The sequence below is a fragment of the Haliotis cracherodii genome, unplaced genomic scaffold (assembly GCF_022045235.1).
Source record: "Haliotis cracherodii isolate W230 unplaced genomic scaffold, xgHalCrac1.p SCAF_15, whole genome shotgun sequence".
Lineage (NCBI taxonomy): Eukaryota > Metazoa > Mollusca > Gastropoda > Lepetellida > Haliotidae > Haliotis > Haliotis cracherodii.
In genome coordinates, this window is record NW_027266270.1 from 1361525 (window position 1) to 1383208 (window position 21684).

General features: G+C 43.1%; 1 protein-coding gene across 1 annotated transcript in view; it reads right to left on the minus strand.

Annotated features, from left to right (window-relative positions):
• Positions 1 to 1342: 1342 nt before the first annotated feature.
• LOC139462161 (PAX-interacting protein 1-like) overlaps positions 1343 to 21684 on the minus strand; it is a 30717-nt gene continuing 10375 nt past the window's right edge. Inside the window, exons 6-20 of the mRNA XM_071243691.1 lie at positions 20727 to 21344; positions 20228 to 20342; positions 19353 to 19444; positions 18260 to 18355; positions 17834 to 17968; positions 16369 to 16490; positions 15133 to 15317; positions 14727 to 14770; positions 13933 to 14048; positions 12891 to 12972; positions 11747 to 11915; positions 10509 to 10609; positions 9838 to 9972; positions 8678 to 8753; positions 1343 to 7665 (exon numbers count right to left, since the gene is read on the minus strand). Coding sequence (XP_071099792.1) covers positions 7583 to 7665; positions 8678 to 8753; positions 9838 to 9972; positions 10509 to 10609; positions 11747 to 11915; positions 12891 to 12972; positions 13933 to 14048; positions 14727 to 14770; positions 15133 to 15317; positions 16369 to 16490; positions 17834 to 17968; positions 18260 to 18355; positions 19353 to 19444; positions 20228 to 20342; positions 20727 to 21344 — 2169 coding nt within the window. The 3' untranslated portion in view covers positions 1343 to 7582. The remainder of the gene's footprint in view (positions 7666 to 8677; positions 8754 to 9837; positions 9973 to 10508; positions 10610 to 11746; positions 11916 to 12890; positions 12973 to 13932; positions 14049 to 14726; positions 14771 to 15132; positions 15318 to 16368; positions 16491 to 17833; positions 17969 to 18259; positions 18356 to 19352; positions 19445 to 20227; positions 20343 to 20726; positions 21345 to 21684) is intronic.

A 21684-nucleotide genomic window follows, 5' to 3' on the forward strand; every position in this document is an offset into this window, starting at 1 on the left:
TGTTTGAAGGAAACGATTACTAAAATTATTTTTGTCTGCATTAATACTGTCGTGATTTAGGAATTGTTTTGTATTGCAACTTGAGTGAGTGAGTGAGTATGGTTTTACGCCGCTTTTAGCAATATTCCATCAATATCACGGCAGGGGACACCAGAAATGGGCTTCACACATTGTACCCATGTCGGGATTCGAACCCGGGTCTTCGGCGTGACGAGCGAACGCTTTAACCACCAGGCTACCCGACCGCCCCTGCAACTTGAGATATACCTACCCATGTTTTATCAAAAATATTGAAATACGAAAAAAATACAACAAACAAACAAACAAACAAATAAATAAATAATAATCATGTCCTAACATAACACTCAAATGTATGATCGTCATCTCTTTTGGGGAGCTTTTCATAAAATCCTAAATATATGCTTCATGTTTTCGTTTCGTTGCAATAACAAAGGATGTTATGACTACCTTTCAAAACAGAAAGTCGGAGAATTTCAAAATGCATGGACGGGAAATAAGAACAATGAATGATGTTACGAGAAAGCAGTTGTTTAATATATATTGTATATTTTGAGTTCTATCAATGTTCAAGTCCAGGTCTATCTATGTTCAAGTCCCGGGTCTATCAACGTTCAAGTCCAGGGTTTATCTATGTTCAAGTCCCGGGTCTATCAATGTTCAATTCCGGGGTCTATCTATGTTCCAAGTCCTGGGTCTATCTATGTTCAAGTCCTGGGTCTATCAATGTTCAAGGCCCAGATCTATCAATGTTCAAGTCCGGTGTCTATCTATGTTCAAGTCCGGTGTCTATCTATGTCCAAGTCCTGGGTCTATCTATGTCCAAGTCCTGGGTCTATCAATGTCCAAGTCCAGGGTCAATGTACGTTTGAGTCCAGGCTCTACCTGTTCGCGTAGCAGCTCCTACCACAGTCTTTAACGGAATCCCTTTTAGGCAGTGGTTCAGAGTGAGTGAGTGAGTTGTGTTTAATAACAGTATTCCAGTCATATGGCATGTCAGTTTAATGTGAGAGGAAAGCCTGAAGTGATGCAGGTCTTAGACGTTTACGGCTTCAGTGAAAGCCAAGAGCATGGGTATGGTGCTGACAAACCTATAAACAATCGGGCGAACCGGATCCGAACCCACAATATGTTTCTGGTGTGCCCAAAGGGATGCAACTCTGCACAGCAAATCGCAGCACCTTAGGAGACTGGGCCACTCGTGCCCACCAGTGGTTCAGAGACACGCTAATTCAGTTTTGATAAAAAACAAAGAAACATCATTTTTTTTATCATTATTTATTTCTTGATATGTTTTTCAGTAAAAGTCTTTAACATTCCTCTGGGAGGGTGATTCTAAAACAGTCAGCTTACAACTAAAGATGGGTGTAACTGTACATGCTGGAAACCATAATGCTGACAATAATGTGCAGCAAGACACAAGGACATCCACCTGCACAAGGACGTCCTCCGGAACAAGGACGTCCACCTGCACAAGGACGTCCACTCTAACAAGTAGTCATATTGCTTTGGGACTGACCATGATAAGTCTGTCTGCGTGGGATAATCCGTATGGTGCGATTAGAATGTGCGTCTTTGATGTACTGGCATCAGTCTGAATGAAGTAAAACCCCGGATATCAAATACAAGTTAAACATATTTTATTATTTACATATCAATCCATAATCAGTGTAGAAAGTGTGTACAAGTATTTGAATTGATAATCTAAATTCACGTCAGTTTATAGGGATCTCACGACATGACTCTCCCGGGATAAGTATCATGATAATTTGTTCATGATAAGATACGTATCACTATTTCTTATGTGTATCACTTCTAAATATCATTCAAAGACTCCACTATTAAAAAGGCTTGCCACTTCCTGAATGTCTGGTTTCATAATTGAAAATACAAATGTCTCACTTCAATGAATGTCGTATTTCAAATATAACTTGAGCTGAAAAAGAAATTAGAAAAAGACAATAGCCAGCCAACCACCCATGACCCTTTTGGGGGGACAATTTATTTTATTAGATAAAATCCCACCCCCTCCCCCTAGAATATTAAATGGTCCGTCCCTATAAACAACTGAGTATGCCACTAACATGATGTCAAACATGAACAACAGCTCACATGGTTGCAACTATTTATAGCAAGGTGAATCGAACTGGGTTCTAAAACCTCATATTGCACTTGTATAACAACATGCAGCACTTGTATAGCAACATGCAGCACTTGTGGCCGATGCAATAGTCCAGACTTGCGCCGGTTTTATGGTGCTATCCCACTGGCATACCATGCCGCAGTTTAACACGAATACCCAACTCAGACCCAGTATACTGACTCTGAGCCGACCAGTTTTAGGCCCTCAAACCCGAGCGCAGACTGGGTAACAACAAGTATGATCTTTTAACATCTTTTAGTATGACCCAAGCTAAGGACACTGGACACTAGCGACTTTATTCTAACGCCACTCTGGACAGTATTCCAGTTATATCACAAGAGGAAGGGGCTCCTTGAGCTATATCTAGGACACTGATAGGCAACCCAATTGTAAAAAGCTTTCAACCGGGTTAATCGGTAATAAATACACTGGCAAACTTCAAATCTACTAGGCTACCACACAACATGGACGGCTGATAGTGAACGTGATTGCAAAAAGGCCCTGACAACATACTGCCACTGACAGGAGCAACCACAAGGAAGGAAGTTTCTACAACTACAGCTGAGGGTAAACTACCAAAGGGTCTGTATGTCACTAACGGGGGTGGGTATTCAACAATCTGTAAATGTTAGCTGTGGACCTGCAGCACACATCTGTGCATGTGACCCTACAGATCATAAAACACTTTCAGAATCTAGGTACCAGTCTCTTCCTTCATCGCTTGCTTACCTACAACCATAAATACTTTATTTCATTGCAAGGATTCCTGCTGGTACCTGTCATGTAGTAGCGACCTACAGAATGGATGATGAAAAACAAACTCATAAGCACATACAAAAACCACAGTAAACATATCTGTTTTTGAAGATTGTCAACATCAGAAGAGCAGTGAATAAATTCACTAAAATCTAGGAAAACTTAATTGAAGGAAGACAATATGTTTTTCTTGAAACCGTTAATACGTTCGGACACCCCTTTTCTGGACGACAACGGGTAATTTCAGGAACATCAGTGTGGTGTCAGCGGCTCGGCCACTGCGATCCCACATAAGAAATAAATAATCATCTAAAGAAACAGGACCCTACACGGACATCTGACAAGACATTGTAGACCAGAAGACATGTAACACAGATTACCCTGAAGCTGGAAACATACAAATGAGAGCACTTGGTACCCAAAGAACAAGGCCATCAATTTGCATTACTGGGATTTCAGATCCATTTGCTTTAAGCTTTGAAAGTGGAAAATAAATAAATGCACAGTGATCCCCCGCTACAACGCTACCTTCGGGGTCCAAATAGTTCATGAGCGTTCGTGTTTATGATTCACTGTCTAAAATAAGATTTATCAAGTGTGATGCGCTTTAAAAAAACACATCGTATCCCTTCAGCGAATTCACGTGATTGAACAGGTATAACAAACTTGGTGAATAAAAATATGAACTTTGATATGAAACATCTTTGAGTGTGTGTGGTTCTGCAGACTTGGCAAGTTCTTACAATCGGAAGAAGCTGGACCAAAGAGAAAGGTTGAGTTCCAAATGGCCACTTGTGTAAAGAATCAATGGTAACTGCCTTCCAAATAGCCACAACAGCCAAGACAAGTGAACTATGTAGAGGACTAGAAGCTTCCTCCCCTAATCTAGTGAGGTCATACCAACAGAGAACTAGACTAAGGTGATAATGAACCAGTGATTTCACACATTGTATCACAAGGAATAAGAAGCTTCGAAATTAACGCAAGTTATCAAGTCCAAGACAAGTAAAATTCTGTAAGGAAGTGATATTTTCTTGTGGTCTACCACTTTACCATTGACAGATTACACCACAATATTCGAAATCAATATAACACATTCTGGTTTCTAAGCATGGGGACAACCATCTTGGCTGAGAATATCTAACAAATTCACCTTGCATCAATGTCACATTATCATGGAAGCACAACAATATTAAACAATAACATCAAGTCAAAATGATTTGACATACTTGTATTGATATGAGGCACCAACACTTCTTTTTGATTGGCTGCATCGAATGATGAGTAAAAAAGCAAAGTACAAAGACAACATTATGAAATAATGTTTGAAATATTGATGTGAATACTAAAGGTCATCTCTCAATAATCTGGTAAACAGAGGGTAATCTCTGTCGTATTCTGCTCAAAAGAAGTAGAGGAATCGGGTATTCTTTAACTTCTTGTAAGGAAGAGAATTTATGGATGTCAACTTCTCTAAAATGAGTGAGTTGGGTTTAACGCCATTTTTTAACAGTATTCCAGTTTTATCACTGCATGTCAGCTTAATGTGGGAGGAAAGCCCGAAGTGATGCAGGTCTCAGACGTTAATTACCTCTGTGAAACCCACGAGCACAGGTATGGTGCTGACAAACCTAGAAACAAAATCAGGGCGAACCTGGATTCGAACCCACAATCATACGTTTCTGGCGTGCCTAAAGGACGCAACTCTTCACATCGAATCGCGGTGAGTTAGACGACTGGGCCACCCGTGCCCCCCCTGGCCCCTCTTTAAAATGTGGGTGAAGGAGTAAGTGTATACGAAACGTCTTCCTCATAATAAAGAAGTTGACATCCATACATTCTCTTCATGATGTGTATCACTTCTAAATGCCATTCAAAGACTTCATATACTACACGTTTGTCGATACATCACTGAGAATGAAGGCAGGGCATTGGTGTATGGAGCTTGAAAGTACTTCCTGCTCGGCAACCTCGTTTCCATATCTATTGGATCATGATACATAGTTTATGTGGACTGGCTTATCGACAAAAGAAATCTGTATGATAAATCGGACTACTCTCTATAATTTATATAAATATTTAGGCTATCAACATGTTCGAATTTCTTATACACAATCCCCACTGACAGGCATGGACAATATCCAATATCAAGATCCATTGGCACAAACCTAACCTAATCATGGACACTCATCTTATTAGGAAACAAACTTTATACCTTTTGCTTCGACACATACCTCTCTGCAGGAAGATCTGACAAACCAGGCTATGTCATTTACCCTTCTAACCCAGGGACGGCTTTGACTGCTTGGGTCCTTGAGCCAATCAGAATTGAGCTTCATTTCATTGCCACTTCAATTTAGAACCCAGATATTACTTCCAAAGTACATCTCTTTATGGTGCAGATGTAAACCATTCATAGGTCTGGGTCAAAACGTTTCCGGAAGAAAGAATATTCATTTGGGAAAATATTCCAGTGTTAGTCAGATACTGGCTTTGGAAATAATAAACTTCACAAAAGTTTCCAATGGAACTTTTTCCCTGGGATATTAGTTTCTCCTGGAAAGAATCTCCAGGGGGAATAAATATCCTAATACACAGATGATATGGTGTTTAGAAACAAAAAGAAAAACCAATAAAATAATTGCATTCTTCATTATTTTCCATTCAGAACTACCTGTGTGCGTTCTATTTTTGAGATACAGAAATCTGTAATACTGAACTGAAGGCTGATGAGCCTCCACTGTGATTGGCTGATTAGAAAGGTCACCTGATGCAACTCAATGGAGGGTGTGTCAGATCTTCCCACAGGGACGTCTTGTATCATTGTATGTCATTGTACAAGATCTGGGCCCCGTTCCACACAGAGATCAAAGTGCTAAGTTCCTGAATTGTATGACATAGAGTTGCAGACATGTACCACCTTAGTGCAGCCCATAAGCATGGTGTGGTACAACACACAGTGTGATGAGGATGAGCCTCAGCTCCTGTCCTGGGTAAGGGATGCAACTCTGCACAGCAAGTGACAGAGCCTGCATCCAAAACCTGAGCTTGCACAAGTGGGCCCAGGTAAAATTACCTTTCCATCAACACTGCATCACTATCCCATATGTGCTGTTAAGTTGGGTCTAACTTTCTTTCCACCACAAAATACAATATATCACCTGGCTCCGTTAAGAAAGTAAAGCAAGTAGCTGCTTATTCCATCCAAACTGATGAATGAGCCGAAAGTTAAGGAATAATGGTTCTTCATTACTTGTTAATCAGGAACAACATCGAAAGTTAAGGAATAATGGTTCTTCATTACTTGTTAATCAGGAACAACATCGAAAGTTAAGGAATAATGGTTCTTCATTACTTGTTAATCAGGAACAACATCCAACACATCATTAGTGATACAAACAACGTTATCACTATCCCCCCGCCAGGGAGCACTTTGGTATTTAGTTTATTCATATGGTAGTGAATAACATAGAAGTTAATTTTGAACAAAATTTTAAAAAAATAGTTCCAAAAAGCCTTAAGAAGAGATGGGTTTTATGTCCTGAAGAAATCTGATTTTACCTTCCCCACTGTAGTGAGTGAGTGAGTGAGTGAGTGAGTATAGTTTTACGCCGCTTTTAGCAATATTCCAGCAATATCACGGCGGGGGACACCTGACATGGGCTTCCCATGTTGGGAATCAAACCCAGATCTTCGGCGTGACGAGCGAACACTTAAACCACTAGGCTACCCGACCGCCCCTCCCCATTGTAGACACCATGCACTAAATATAAAGGAAATAACATGTAGCAAGGGATGTAACTCTGGAAAAACAATTTATGGCGCCAATTTTCAAACCCAGCATTGGAAAGTATCTCTTAGATAAGGATGCAAACTTTCATTCAAGTAACTTCAGTAGTTTCTGAGAAAACTTCACTTCACGCAGTATATACTAAGTTGAAAAGCACGGATCAAGGGCCATAACTCCGTACAAAATTGATTAAAACACCAGTTTTCCTACACATTCAAGATCATGACCAGTGACATCAGTGTGTAAAATCTTTTTTCTCTTACTAAAATAGTTTTTGAAATTTAAATTTGTCCCCATTGAGAAGCGAACAGACAGCGGGTAGGACGGACAGACGGACGAGCTCCATTCTCATATCCAACGCCCCACTCTTCTCCATGGCAGTGGATAATAATAAACAAGCAGGAAAGTTTCCATCTTTTAACCAAAGTCTCCATAAATATATCTATGTATATTCATCAACAATAATCGTATAAAATCATGCATTAAGTTCTTAATTATTAACCAGACCACACATCAATACTGCACACAATGAAATGATAGTTCGCTTTCCAAGCTGATGAGTCAGCATATTTATGGATGATGCTGATGAACTATGGGATGTATTGTCTGTCTGTTTGAACGTATTGCTAAAACAACTGCAACAATGACACACATTTTCATCATCACATGATGCCCTATATAAAAGTCTGTAAAACTTCAGCCAACAGTCCAGTGAATCCAGTTTTCGTTGCCACGGACAACTGCTGCCATTTGCACCAAATCTTGACCCTGCACACACAGACACGCACACACACACACACAAGCAAATCAAGCACACCCTCACACGACATGTCCTTCTTCGATCCACAAGAATCTGAAGCACATCCGACAGAATGCTAGTGTGCTCCGAGACGAAATATGTCAAAGTTCACTTCTTGTCGCAATACTCCAGTTAACACAAACTCTGCATTGTAGACGGCTGAAACACAGGTAGGAATGTTGTTTGTAGTCATCATGTGAGACACCAAGGCTTTTATGTTCTAATTACAACCAGATCATAGCTGGTGGTCGAATGGAAATAAATCCATTTATTACACCATTCAAATCACAAATATAATTCTAAGCCTTTAGGCAACAAAGCCAACTGTACATCAAACATTCAGAAAGTTGGAGGATGAGTGAATACCTTGTTGGCGTATTACGGTAGAGTTGAGAGAGGGCAAGGTGAAGCAAAATCCTACTGTTCTCGCAACTCTTCATGCAGATAGAGAATCCTCTGTCTTAGAGCACAGCCACATACTCGAGTTCCACAGATATCAATGTATAGTTTCCTCCCTCTCCATTCAAGGTCGACGAACCCACAACCCAGATGTCCGTGTAATTGTCGATGTACAGTGAGATGAGGGGAAATTAACGTCGCGTCCAAGATTATTGCACTTATACTGCTACGTGTGTGTGTGTGTGTGTGTGTGTGTGTGTGTGTGTGTCTGTGTGTGTGTGTCTGTGTGTGTGTTTCTGTCTGTGTGTGTGTTTCTGTCTGTGTCTGCTTGTGTCTTTCTGTCTGTGTCTGCTTGTACTAGTCCGGAATGATGCCTAGTTATAGTGCTAGCTCACTGAGAAACCATGCTGCAGTTTAACATGAATACCCCACTCAGACACATTCTTGGTTATTCTTCGCGATTCGTAGCCGAATCATCACGAATTTCGAAAGTATCCAATTCAGGATATTCGTGGTCATAGTGAAAGGGGGATATAAATGCCAAGCGCCAGACAGGGTAACAACATGTACCATCTTTTAACGTCTTTTGGTATGACGCGGCCAGGATCGAACCCCAGGCCTTCCGCTCTCCGGGCAGACGCTCTACCACAAGACTACGAAGGCGGTCTGGAGTACATTATCGGGATGATGTTGCACTGTATGTGACCTAAATGACATTGGATCAGCCTTTAGCTGTGCTCTAAGACATTGGTACAGTCGTACTATAACTTACGGATTTTCTTGGCCAGCAAGTCCCGACAGAGATGGATATCATTGACACAGGTAATTACAATAAACTTGGGCTTCCCCTGAAAAACAACAAAAGGTCTGTTAAATATTCCATAAGACATTAAGCTGAGTATATGGCCCCTAGGGGTACAGATGCAGGAGATATTCACTCAGCAATATTTGCTTCATGGTTTGACCCGTTCAGTTGTTCCACCATGTTTAGTGTTTGCACTGAGAGAGACCTCATATTAACGCACAGTCACAAATATTTCCTTTCATGACTTAACAATTCTATGTGATGACCCGACAATATAGTGAGTGAGTGGGTATGTTTTTACGCCGCTTTTAGCAATATTCCAGCAATATGACAGCAGGGACACCAGAAATTGGGCTTTACACATTGTACCCATGTGGAGAATCGAACACGGGTTCCCAACCCCCCTCTAACAATACACATGACTTAACAATTCTATGTGATGTCCCGACAATATAGTGAGTGAGTGGGTATGTTTTTACGCCGCTTTTAGCAATATTCCAGCAATATGACAGCAAGGACACCAGAAATTGGGCTTTACACATTGTACCCATGTGGAGAATCGAATACGGGTTCCCAACCCCCCTCCAACAATACACTGACTGAGCGGATATCTTTCTACTTGTTCTAAGAAGGGTAACCTACTCCCTCACTGCTAGCGTTTATTCACATCAAATTTGTCACAAAAACCGAAGCATTGCGAACTGGTTCTGAACCATAGCCCTCAAATGGTACGAGTCAATGAGAACTACTATCACACGATTTCACTTGTCCTCACACCATTCAGTAGTCCCGGGCAGCTGACTAGCGTGTCTTTCAATGGATGTTACAGTGTCTGAAATACCTGCCCACCTGAGCCGGGCGGGTAACTTCTGTAGGGCTGCATGAAATTTTCCTCCACCTGCCCGACTGTCTGGCAGATAATTTTAAGACTTCTTATGTATTCAGTTTTATCATACAATTGTAGATTCTCAAGTAATTGTTTGCATTATTTCAACTGAATCTCTTAGTTTTTGCTGAATGCAGGCAGGTAGGTTTGAAGATGGGCTGGCAACACTTATGGGTCCCCTGTCTGACTGCCTGTGATACTCCTCACACTGGTTGCTACTGGCGACAGGTTATCGTCCTACCTTTTCGTCCATTTGAGCTGCTATGGTCTTAGCTGACGGACGTCGTTTGACTGTCGTACCCCCAGCACTCTCCACGATGTTCCGGACATCACACACAGGGGGCGCCACTCCAGGCGTGACGTGAAATGTTAGACCCTGCAGAGTAAGTGAGGGAGCAGTGACTACACATGGTTGGTTGGTTTGTTGTTTCACGCCACACTCAGCAACATTCCAGCTACATGACGGCGGTCTGTAAATAATCGAGTCCGGACCAGACAATCCAGTGATTGATATCATAAGCATTGATCAACGCAGTTGGGATACAATGACATGCATCAACCAAGTCAGCGAGCAGGACCATCTGATCAAGTTAGTCGTCTCTTACAACAAGCATAGATGCCTTTTACGGCAAGCATGGGTTGTTGAAGACCTATTCTAACCCGCATCTTTATTGAACGGGGTCTTCGGCGTGACGAGTGAACGCTTTCACCACTAGGCTACCCCACTGCCGCCTGTGTGTGGCATTACGTCATGTGACACGAGGACAAACCAGGGATTGAAAGCAAGGAACAAGTAACAGGACTAATGTAATGTTCATGCATTGTCACCTGTGGTATCCAGAAGAGTCAAATATCTACGAATGATACACAGCATGTGTTCGGAGAATGACATTTCAAGATAGGGTCACTCACCTGAAAGAGAGGCTTTGACTTGGCCTTCTGTAATGACTCGGACAGCTTACAGCCGATCTCCGCCTCCCCCTTCAAGTCGTTGAGATGATATTTTGCCTCATCTGAGACGAGAGAGAAATCAACAATCACACTGGGTCGTATTGTTGGAGAAACACTGACCACTAAAGTATAAATGAGTATTGATGAGAGAAATCAATGATCCCACTGTCATATTGTCAGAGATTCTCATAGTTTAACACTGGCCACCATAGTATTGATGAGTACTGATGAGTATTGATGAGTAATCAGGGTTTTACGCCATGCACAAATGTTGAATAAACTGCGGGGCGTACAATAAGGGGCGTACAATAAAAATGTACCAAGAGCAGTAATGGGCTTGTGGTTTCCTCCATCCATCATGACTCAGCCACAGGATCATTGATCCTTCCAGGCTCTACAGTAAATATCTAAACGTAAAGTGAGTGAGTGAGTTGGGTTTAACGCCGCTTTTAACAGTATTCCAGTTATATCATGGCGTGTCAGCTTAATGTGGGAGGAAAGCCCGAAGTAATGCAGGTCTCAGACGTTTACCACTTTGGTGAAACCAACGAGCATGGGTATGGTGCTGACAAACCTAGAAACATAATTGGGGCAAACCGGGATTCGAACCCACAATCATAGGTTTCTGGTGTGCCCAACGGACGCAACTCTGCACGTCGAATTGCGGTGCCTTAGACGACTGGGCCACCCGTGTCCCCTAAACATAAAGTACACGACGCCATTTCTGTAGTTAACAGGACCCTTAAGATCAAGTATTGGGGTCCAGGGACCCCTACTTCCGCACATCAGAGTAAACCCTGAGTGTTGATGAGTGACGATGAGGATTCAGAGTGAGTAACTTCTAATAATATTTCTTAAATTTACAGCTCAATCAAGCATGAGACATTTTCCAGATTTCAGAAGTGATGTATTATTTTCTTACGTAAGCAAGTAGGACGTAATCTCACTTAATGCTGCAGCACAGTTCACATCTGTCAATTCACAGGTGGTGGTCTATAAATTATCGAGTCTGGACCAGATAATCCAGTGATTGATATCATGAACATTGATCCTCTCAATTTGGATACGATGGCAAGCATGCACCAAGTCAGCGAGCCTGACCACATGATCCTGCTAGTCGCCTCTTCAACAAACATAGGTTGCTGAAGACCAATTCCAACATGCAGAAGCAAACCTGGATCTAGTGCGGCGCCACTCACCGAGAAACTTGCTCTGGATGAGGCTCTCCTCCAGCCATTCCTTGGTGAGGACGAACTTGCAGGCATTGATGGCCACAAAGAACTTCATGGTGCGAGAGAAGATCTGAGACACCAGGTGGCTACAGTCCCGAGGGTTGTCCACCAACACTCCGCCAAGGTCATTAACGATCTGGAAACACATTTAGATATCGCATCGATCTAACAAAGTGAGGCGAGGTGAAATGGTGTTTAACATTGCCTTCAGGATCATTGCACAGACACGGAGACGTGTCTGCATATGTGTGTGATGGTCTTGGGCTTGTACTGGTCTCATAATGCTAGCCCACTGAGATACCATGCTGCAGTTTAACATGGATACCCCGAGCTGACCAGTCCTAGTTTTATTCCTTAATGCCAAGAGCCAGCCAGGGTAACAGCAAGTACCATCTTTTAACGTTCCTTGGTATTACAGGTCAAACGAATTACTTTTATCTCTGCGAGCAGATCCTTTCCTCACTACACCATGGAGGCAGTCATACAGCGAGTGATTTTGGTTTAACATGTTAAACGCAGTACAGTATTTCCGAAATATCACAGTCTGTCAACTGATTCTTGGAGGAAAGCCTGAAATGATGCAGGTCCACAACTCGAAAATCAGGACACGTGTACGAGTTAATGCTGTTGAATGCCTCAGTCAGAGATAGTCCACCACATCACAACACCATGAGGTGAGGTGAGGTGAGGTGAGGTGAGGTGAGGTGAGGTGAGGTGAGGTGAGGTAGGTGAGTGAGTGAGTGAGTGAGTGAGTGAGTGAGAGTGCTTTTACACCGCTTTTAGCAATATTCCAGCAGTATCACGGAGGGGGAACTCCAGAAATGGGCTTCACACATTGTGCCCATGTGGGGAATCAAACCCGCGTCTTTGCCATAGACCATGAGACCTGACAAACCAGTGGTTGATATAATGAACAATGTTACACGTCAAAGGGTATATTGACCAATCAACCAATCACACAGTCAACAATCAATACTAACCCAAGTCTCTTGCTGCAACAAATATTCACAGCAAATCAAATGAAGCCAATATGGCTTGTAGTTTTTACAGGTATTTTGAAAAACACTTCCTGTTTGTGAGGTCAGTAGCACTGGACAGATTCGCTGCTTACCTGCTGTAGTCTCTTGACGATGCCCTTAGGGTAGCCCGTGAACATCACCCTGGGCTGAGTGGAGTTGCCGTTGCTCTCGAGCCTGTAAACAGATGGCCATGCAGTCAATATACTTTGTCATCTGAGATTGTAGCCATTAGTCCGAAACAAGAGTCTAGTAAAATGCTGTTGGTGTGGGAAGCTTAGTTAGTAATACCCGGTGGGGTAGCCTATTGGTAAAAAGTTCACTCGACACGCCGAAGACCCGAATTCGATTCATGACATGTGTTGAGCAATATCACAGCGGGGGAGACCAGAAATGGGCTTCACACATTGTACCCAAGTTGGGAATCGAACCCGAGTTTTCAGCGTGGCGAGCAAACGCTTTAACCACAAGGCTACCCGACCGCCCCTCATGACATGGGTACAATGTGTAAATACAATTTCTGGTGTCCCCACCGTGATAGTGCTGGAATATTGCTAAAAACAGCGTCAAACCACACTCACTCACTCTCTAGTTAGCACTAGTCCATATGATGACACCAACATCTACTGAGGATTGTGCGAAGAGCCAAATTGAAGCTAGTAGACTTCACAGTACACATAGACATAGAGTTAGTGAGTCATAATTTTAAATCGCATCAGCATTATTGCAGCCATATTGCGATGAGAACTAGTCTATTTTTACAAAATTTCTGTCGACAAAGGACAGTAAAACAGTAAAGTAAATATCACAGTGTAGACGTAAAACAAACCTGAGCAATAGTAAAACAAAGAAGTTTTCAGTCAATTTGTCCTGAAAAAGTAAAACTAGGCTATAACCACTGGCAACCAAAGCTAGACCACCCAACTGGGGAGCATGGGGACAGTGCTTTTGCTTCCTGCATGATTCCCTGCAGGATTTATGCCAGCGCTTTGGTCACGAGTGGCTGTACGAAATATTAACCAATATTAAAAAATGAAAGCACAATCAAGGAATTAAAATTAGGAGTGATATTTTGGTGTAGGTACTAACACCTGCCTCTCAAAGAAGAGTTAATTATTTGTTGGGGAAGGGACTAACCTTGGCCTCTTAGCTAGAGGTCCGGTTTTCTCGGACTCTGACAGTTTGTGTTTGACTCCTGGGTTCTCCTGTCCGGGGGCCGGCTGAGGTCGTAACTTCGCAGCAGGAATAAATTTCTATTTGCAAAAGTAAAAAAATGATTACATCTTTATTAATTGAATTAATTATCCAAAACATCAATTAAAAAAATACATGTAGTCATAAAGGCAGTATTCCAAAACAAGTTGGGAAATGTGTCTCGTAGTGCTGGACACAGTGATGTTTAACTGTGCTTCACCCTCAGGTCAGACATGGTGATCACAATGTTCCAAGTTAGTTCTCATGACAAAAACTGGGTACTGGGGACCTATTCTACTCTGGATGTTGCTGTTGAGGATTTCAGAATCTGGCAAGTCTGGCAGGCCTCTGTTGTGAGTTAGGTCATGGTGATCTACAGAGTGAGTTAGGTCATGGTGACCTACATAGTAAGTTAGGTCATGGTGACCTATGTAGTGAGTTAGGTCATGTGATCTACAGAGTGAGTTATGTCATGGTGACCTACATAATAAGTTAGGTCATGGTGAAGTATGTAGTGAGGTGGACACAATACTGATTTGAACAGTGTTTCAGTCATCACAGTACGTCACAGAAACACCTCTTGATGCGGGTGCTAGACATTCACTAGTTTGGTGAAACCCATGAACACAGGCGTGTTGCTGACAAACCGAGAAACAAGGCATACCTGTGATTCGAACCCACGACTATCAGATTCTAACTTGACCTATGACAGCCATGATAACAAACATCTTCCTCACCTTCCATGCCTCCTTGCTGACTTTGAGAGGAGTCTTCCAGCCAGCTGCAAATACATCACACCAATAATAGTATCGTTCTGTCATACAAAACCTATTAAGAATGATCATGGTAGCTAGCAAACACAAAATATCAAAACACAAGATGTGCAACAGGTACGGAATCTCTCACTAATTTTCATTAGTTGCTTCCATCGTCCTCATTCAGAAAAATTCAACCTCAGAAATATTTCGATCAAGAAAACGAATTGCATAAAATCCCTTTGAAAATTTGACAGAAATGTGAAAAAAACAACATTCCTGCATATTTCCAAATGCCTGTCGATATAGTTGAACCTGTGCATCTGTGAACCTATTACAGGAAACACGTAATCAACTGAACCACAACACATGAGTAGGTTCAGCTCACCCATCAAGCCCTGGACTTTGACGATGTCCATGCTGAACTCGTTGTGCTGACCCAGCTGGAGGTACTTGACGTGTACCGGCAGACGCAGAGCATCTAGGTTCCCGATGACCAGGTCCGTTAACCAGTGCACGTTCACTACAGGTATCCTCCAATCTTTTGCCTTGTCATATTTTAAACCTTCGGGTCTGTGGACAGAAGGAAGTGTAAATAATAGAATGTGGTGCTGGTCAACACCAACCCAGGGACGCCACCCCAGGGACGCCACCCCAGAGACGCCACCCCAGAGACGCCACCCCAGGGACGCCACCCCAGAGAAGCCACCCCAGAGACGCCACCCCAGAGATGCCACCCAAGAGACGCCACCCCAGGGACGCCACCCTAGAGACGCCACCCCAGAGATGCCACCCCAAGTAGAGGCAAGTACTTTCTTTGTTTGTTTAACGCTGCACTCAGCAATATTCCAGCAAAATGAAGGCAGTCTGTAAACAATCAAGTCTAGACCAGATAATCCAGTGATTGACATCATGAGCAATGATCCACGCAATTGGGATACAATGACATGCATCAACCAAGTCAGCGAGCCAGACCACCCGATCCCATTAGTCGCCTTTTACGGCAAGCATGGGTTGTTGAAGACTTATTCTATCCTGGATCTTCACAGGTTAATAATTTCCTAAACAAACACAGAATCATTGTTGGATCATACAGCTTGCAGTGAAATTGTTTAGATTAACAACTTTCTGGATTACTAGTAACAAACCATAGACGTTCCCAGCATTACTAGTCCATGGGGGTGGGGGATCAAAATAAAGAGGTTTCCCCATACTCTCCACTCCTCAGTAGATGCTGTTGTTAATCAACGATTTCACTGACTACTTTCAGCAAAGATATTTCCTTATCACCACGGTAATCAGGAAACAAACAAGCTTTCGCATAATGTTTCTGGAGTTTACAGTATTTGAGATTTACAACCTGATGAGACGCACTAAGTATCCAGTGTGCAATGTCAACAAAATAGCTGCCATGGACATTTTGTAAAAATTTGCATATTCAATATGTTTCCCAAGCCATAAGCTACTGATAATCACGTTAATGCTTTACAATATTTACATAGCCAGTTAGGGAAATGATTGAACTTTTATAGTGTTCCGTTACTACATTTTAAGACAAAGGTGCGCAGTTTTCACAATGTCACTCACAAATAAACTAGCACAGACTTTCACACACACTACTTACTTCTTACAGATGAGGACCGAGTTAGAGTGGGTCATGTAGCCTGTGTATTTCGCACCAATGGCGTTTATCATTTGCTTGATCCGCTGCCGTTCCTCACCATCGTAGTTCGTCATGCAGATGATCTATGAGGGGGAGAAAATTCATTTAAAGTTCACATCATAGAGGGTGAAGAATTAGGTGAATCAATGGGTCATATTATTTAAAGCAGAGTGGGCATATCGAACTATAGTGTTTCAATACAACAACTGCACACGCTGATAAATATATACACTAGCAGTCACCTGACTGCCGACTCTCGCCCTGATCATAACCATGTGATCAAACTCCATGATGATGATCATAATGCATATTTCTTGAAAAGCACACTGGACCAGACAATCGAGTGATTGATATCATGGGCATTGATCTACGCATTAGGGATACGATGACATGCATTAATCAAGTCAGCGAGCATGACCACTCGATCTCGTTAGTCGCATCTTAAAACAAGCATGTATCAATACAATACAATACCAGTATATATAGAGAGAACACTAATTGTAATTTTGAAACTTTTTCATCAGTTAACTCAAATCTAATAAATTTGTTTTGTTTGTCCTCTACTCATTCCCTTGTTACAAGTTTGGTGTTCCATGCAGCCCTCCTTACCCTACTATTAAGACATGTGTTGCAATATTCCAGCACATGGCTGCAGCCTGTCAATAATTGACTCCATCCACACCATCTATGACCAGACAATCCAGTGATTCATATTATATCATGAGCAAATCCACTCAATCAGATTACAATGACATGTCACCGAGTCTGACCAGTCGATCAAGGTGGCTGGGTCCACATCAATTCCATCCTGGATTCCCTCTCCCCCCTTCCACCCCACTCAACCCATACAGAATTCCTCCCCCACCCCGCCTGATGCTAACTAAGGGTGGGTACCTGGTTGCTGCAGGGTTTCTGGTCACGGTAACTAAGGGTGGGTACCTGGTTGCTCCAGGGCTTCTGGTCACGGTAACTAAGGGTGGGTACCTGGTTGCTGCAGGGCTTCTGGTCACGGTAACTAAGGGTGGGTACCTGGTTGCTCCAGGGTTTCTGGTCACGGTAACTAAGGGTGGGTACCTGGTTGCTCCAGGTCACGGTAACTAAGGGTGGGTACCTGGTTGCTCCAGGGCTTCTGGTCACGGTAACTAAGGGTGGGTACCTGGTTGCTCCAGGGCTTCTGGTCACGGTAACTAAGGGTGGGTACCTGGTTGCTGCAGGGCTTCTGGTCACGGTAACTAAGGGTGGGTACCTGGTTGCTGCAGGGCTTCTGGTCACGGTAACTAAGGGTGGGTACCTGGTTGCTGCAGGGCTTCTGGTCACGGTAACTAAGGGTGGGTACCTGGTTGCTCCAGGGCTTCTGGTCACGGTAACTAAGGGTGGGTACCTGGATGCTGCAGGGCTTTTGGTCACGGTAACTAAGGGTGGGTACCTGGTTGCTGCAGGGTTTCTGGTCACGGTACACCTGGGGGATGTGGAGCCCCTGCCAGGGAGGTAGCAGCTTCTTCTGGAGGAGACAGTCGTTGAGCCAGAACGCCGTCACCACCCGTTTCTGGTCCTTCAGGGCCTGGTTACCAAAGCAGATAATCCCACATTAATTCAATATTTCATTCCTTAACATTGCATATAGCTGTTCCTTCACAAAATGCCATCTCACATGGAAAGTCAGAATATAGGGTGGACAATCAGACTTCAAATTTACACTAGTTTCTAGTAATATATTGCGCTGGGAGAAAGTAAAAATACAATAAAGGTAGTCCTTATAGACCATTAATTCTCTTCTATAGAAATGAAGTCTTTCTACTGTTGCTGATGTTTTGAGAACCAAGCAGATTGGATCAATAGCCATAGTAGTTACCAGCTGAAAGACATCGCTGTACTGTGTGGCACAGAGAAGATGGGTGACGCGACTGGAGTATGAAGAGTCTACCTGGCCACCATACTGCTCGATCACCTGGCAAACAAACAACATAATCAACTCTCCAGACAAATAGGGGGAGTCTACCTGGCAGCTATACTGCTTGATCACCTGGCAAACACATACAGCATAATCAACTCTCCAGACAAATAGTGTGAATCTACCTGGCAGCTATACTGCTTGATCACCTGGCAAACACACACGGCATAATCAACTCTCCAGACAAGTATTATTAGTCTACCTGGCAGCTAAACTGCTTGATCACCTGGCAAAAACACACAGCATAATCAACTCTCCAGACAAATAGGGTGAATCTACCTGGCAGCTATACTGCTTGATCACCTGGCAAACACATACAGCATAATCAACTCTCCAGACAAATAGGGTGAATCTCCCCTGGCAGCTATACTGCTTGATCACCTGGCAAACACACACAGCATAATCAACTTTCCAGACAAGTATTATTAGTCTACCTGGCAGCTATACTGCTTGATCACCTGGCAAAAACACACAGCATAATCAACTCTCCAGGCAAGTAGGGGGAGTCTACCTGGCAGCTATACTGCTCGATCACCTGGCAAAATTATTCAGCCTTTTCACTGCATATGAATACTTTGATGACCATCTCTTCTTCTCAACCCAAATATGACTTGTTTTCAGATATGCGAGTGTTATTTAGAATTCGATGCCCAGAAACCACATTTGGATATTCAAATTTCTGGGCAGGATAACACATGCAAATCTGAAAACACATGTTTATCTCCACATTTGAGAACCATGATAAGCATATCCTGGCATGACTATGGGGTAAGGTGAGCTACAGCAACTGACTACTGGACCACCTCTGGCTTGACTGATGTTGGCTCCATGTCTGAGTGAGGGAGTCAATTTGGGTCACTGTTAGCAAATTTCAGCAATATCACAGGAAATGGCTTCACACATTTTACCCATGTTGGGAGTGGAACTCAGCCTTCGACATGTTGAGCGAACGCTGTGTCCGCTACCCCACCCCCCTCTTATACACATTTTCTACCTGCTTCCATGTGGTAATCTCCTCCTGTCCCAGGATAGCCTGGTAGTCGGTGACATAGAACACACATCCGAGCAAGCACATGTCCGGGGGAACTGCAATACAATCAATTTCCACATGTTCACTTATAAATTTAAACAAAGATATCAACATCCTAAAAGTAATGGTAAAGTTTCTTTTATGGCATCATATAAGTATGCTTTCAACTGTTTACACCTGCGATGAAAAATCTACAGAAATGGCTCACACAAATATTTCTATGACCAAATATTAAATTCACAAAAATTTAAAATAACTGTTTATCATGCATCAGCTTCATGTTGGAGTGGGTGGGTGGGTGAGTGAGTGAGTGAGTGAGTGAGTGAGTGAGTGAGTGAGTGAGTGAGTGAGTGGGTGGGTGGGTGGGTGAGTGAGTGAGTGAGTGAGTGAGTGAGTGAGTGAGTGAGTGAGTGAGTGAGTATAGTTTTACGCCACTTTTAGCAATATTATAGAAATATTGCGACAGGGAACACCAGAAATGGGCTTCACACATTGTGCTTATGTGGGGAATCGAACCCAGGTCTTCAGCCTGATGAGTGAACACTTTAACCACGCCACCCCTGCTTCATGTTGGAGGAAAGGCAGAAGTGATGCAGGTCGTAGACGTTTACAAGTTTACAAAAACAAACAGGTATGGTGCTGACAAACCTTGAAGCATGACCGGGGCAGGCAGGCAAGTGCATGGCAAGGGACACGCAGGTTGAGTTATCAAGTGCATGGCAAGGGACACACAGGGTGAGTTATCAAGTGCATGGCAAGGGACACAACTCTCCACCTTGGGCCACCCATGGCCTAAGATCCAGACAATCTAAGGTAACGCTTAATATAGACGAACTTACTGTTGTCTGCAGGGTCGTGACCCCAGAACTGAGGCAGCACCTGCAGTGCATGGGGAGGTATGGGATACGGAGGCGGAGGTCTGGCGTGGCGGGGCATGTTGAACATCTGGTGGATCTGAAACACAACATTTTTTTATGTGTAACATCAACTTTGTTACTTTCATATAAATACTATCAAGTTCTCAGTTTCAATCAACCCTGGTGAGAATTAGGAGACAAGAAGACAAAGTCACCCACAACCCAAAACAATTGTCTTGACAGGAGCTTCAAGCAGAAATAATGAAAGGTTAATGACTTTAGCATTGGAAACACCCCCTCCTCATGTGAACATCCTGCCCTGGAAACGCAAAAAATATATGTTCACATCCTGAATAGCTAAAGCAATCTAGCAGTTTGTGACAAAGATTCACAAAAGAAATACTTTTGAGCTATCTTCCAGAAAAGTAACATGACAGACCTCATCTTAATACCACCAAAATATTGTGACCGAATGTCTCACCTTGTTCATCCCTGGTCGCAGCCCCTGCTGAGCTTGTTCTGCGTTGTTGGTGATGTTCCTCAGTGTCCTGCTGCCCAAGCTGGGGTCTTGTAGAGGGTTGAAGGTCATCATCTGAGGGTTGAGAGCGGGGGGCTGCCCCAGGGTAATCTGGGGGGCGATGGGATGCTGCCCTGGCGATAGGGACGGGTGTGCATGAGGAAACAGGGGACTGGGGGGTGCCGGGCGGGCCTCAGGACTGTCTCCCACCCGCGACTGCTGTAATCGGCTGTTCACCATCCGAGCTAACGCTTCCTTCGCACTGGAGCTGCTTGGCGTTCCTGGTCGGCTTCCATTTCGGGGCATTTCATCTGAGGAAGATTTGCGTCGGAGCCCAGCAGCAATCTGTTGTGCAAGTTGCTGCCCCGGCCCTGGACTGATGGCCAGGTTCCTCGTCGGAGTCAGGATTTCTGTTTCTGGTGTCTTTGGTTTGGGTGGGGATTCTGGTTTGGGATATTCTATCAGTCTAGGGTGGTAAATGCTTTCATCTACTTTCTTGTTCTCCTTAATACTGTCGATCACCCAGTCTGGACATACGATCTTGATCTTGTCCACTCTCTCCATAGCTTCTGTGTACTTTTTCTGAAACACAACAATAAATGTGTGGAAATGAACCTCCACCTTGATGAAGAAAGGTTTACCATGAGATCATGTTTTCAGATACTGACTGCTTTTATTCCAAAATGTCTAAAATTTGATAAATTCCTGAAAATGCCATTTGTTTCCAGCCAAATCACTGCATTTATTGGACAAAATTTGAACATTTTACAATAAATTGTATATTGATATATTTATCTTATCTCAGACTATGCATTTCTTCTTCAGATATTTTCTAAATCTGACCATGTTTTTAATCAAGGTGCTCACGTGATTTGATGCATTTCACGATGTAAGACCCGTTTTATCACAATATAGATCATGA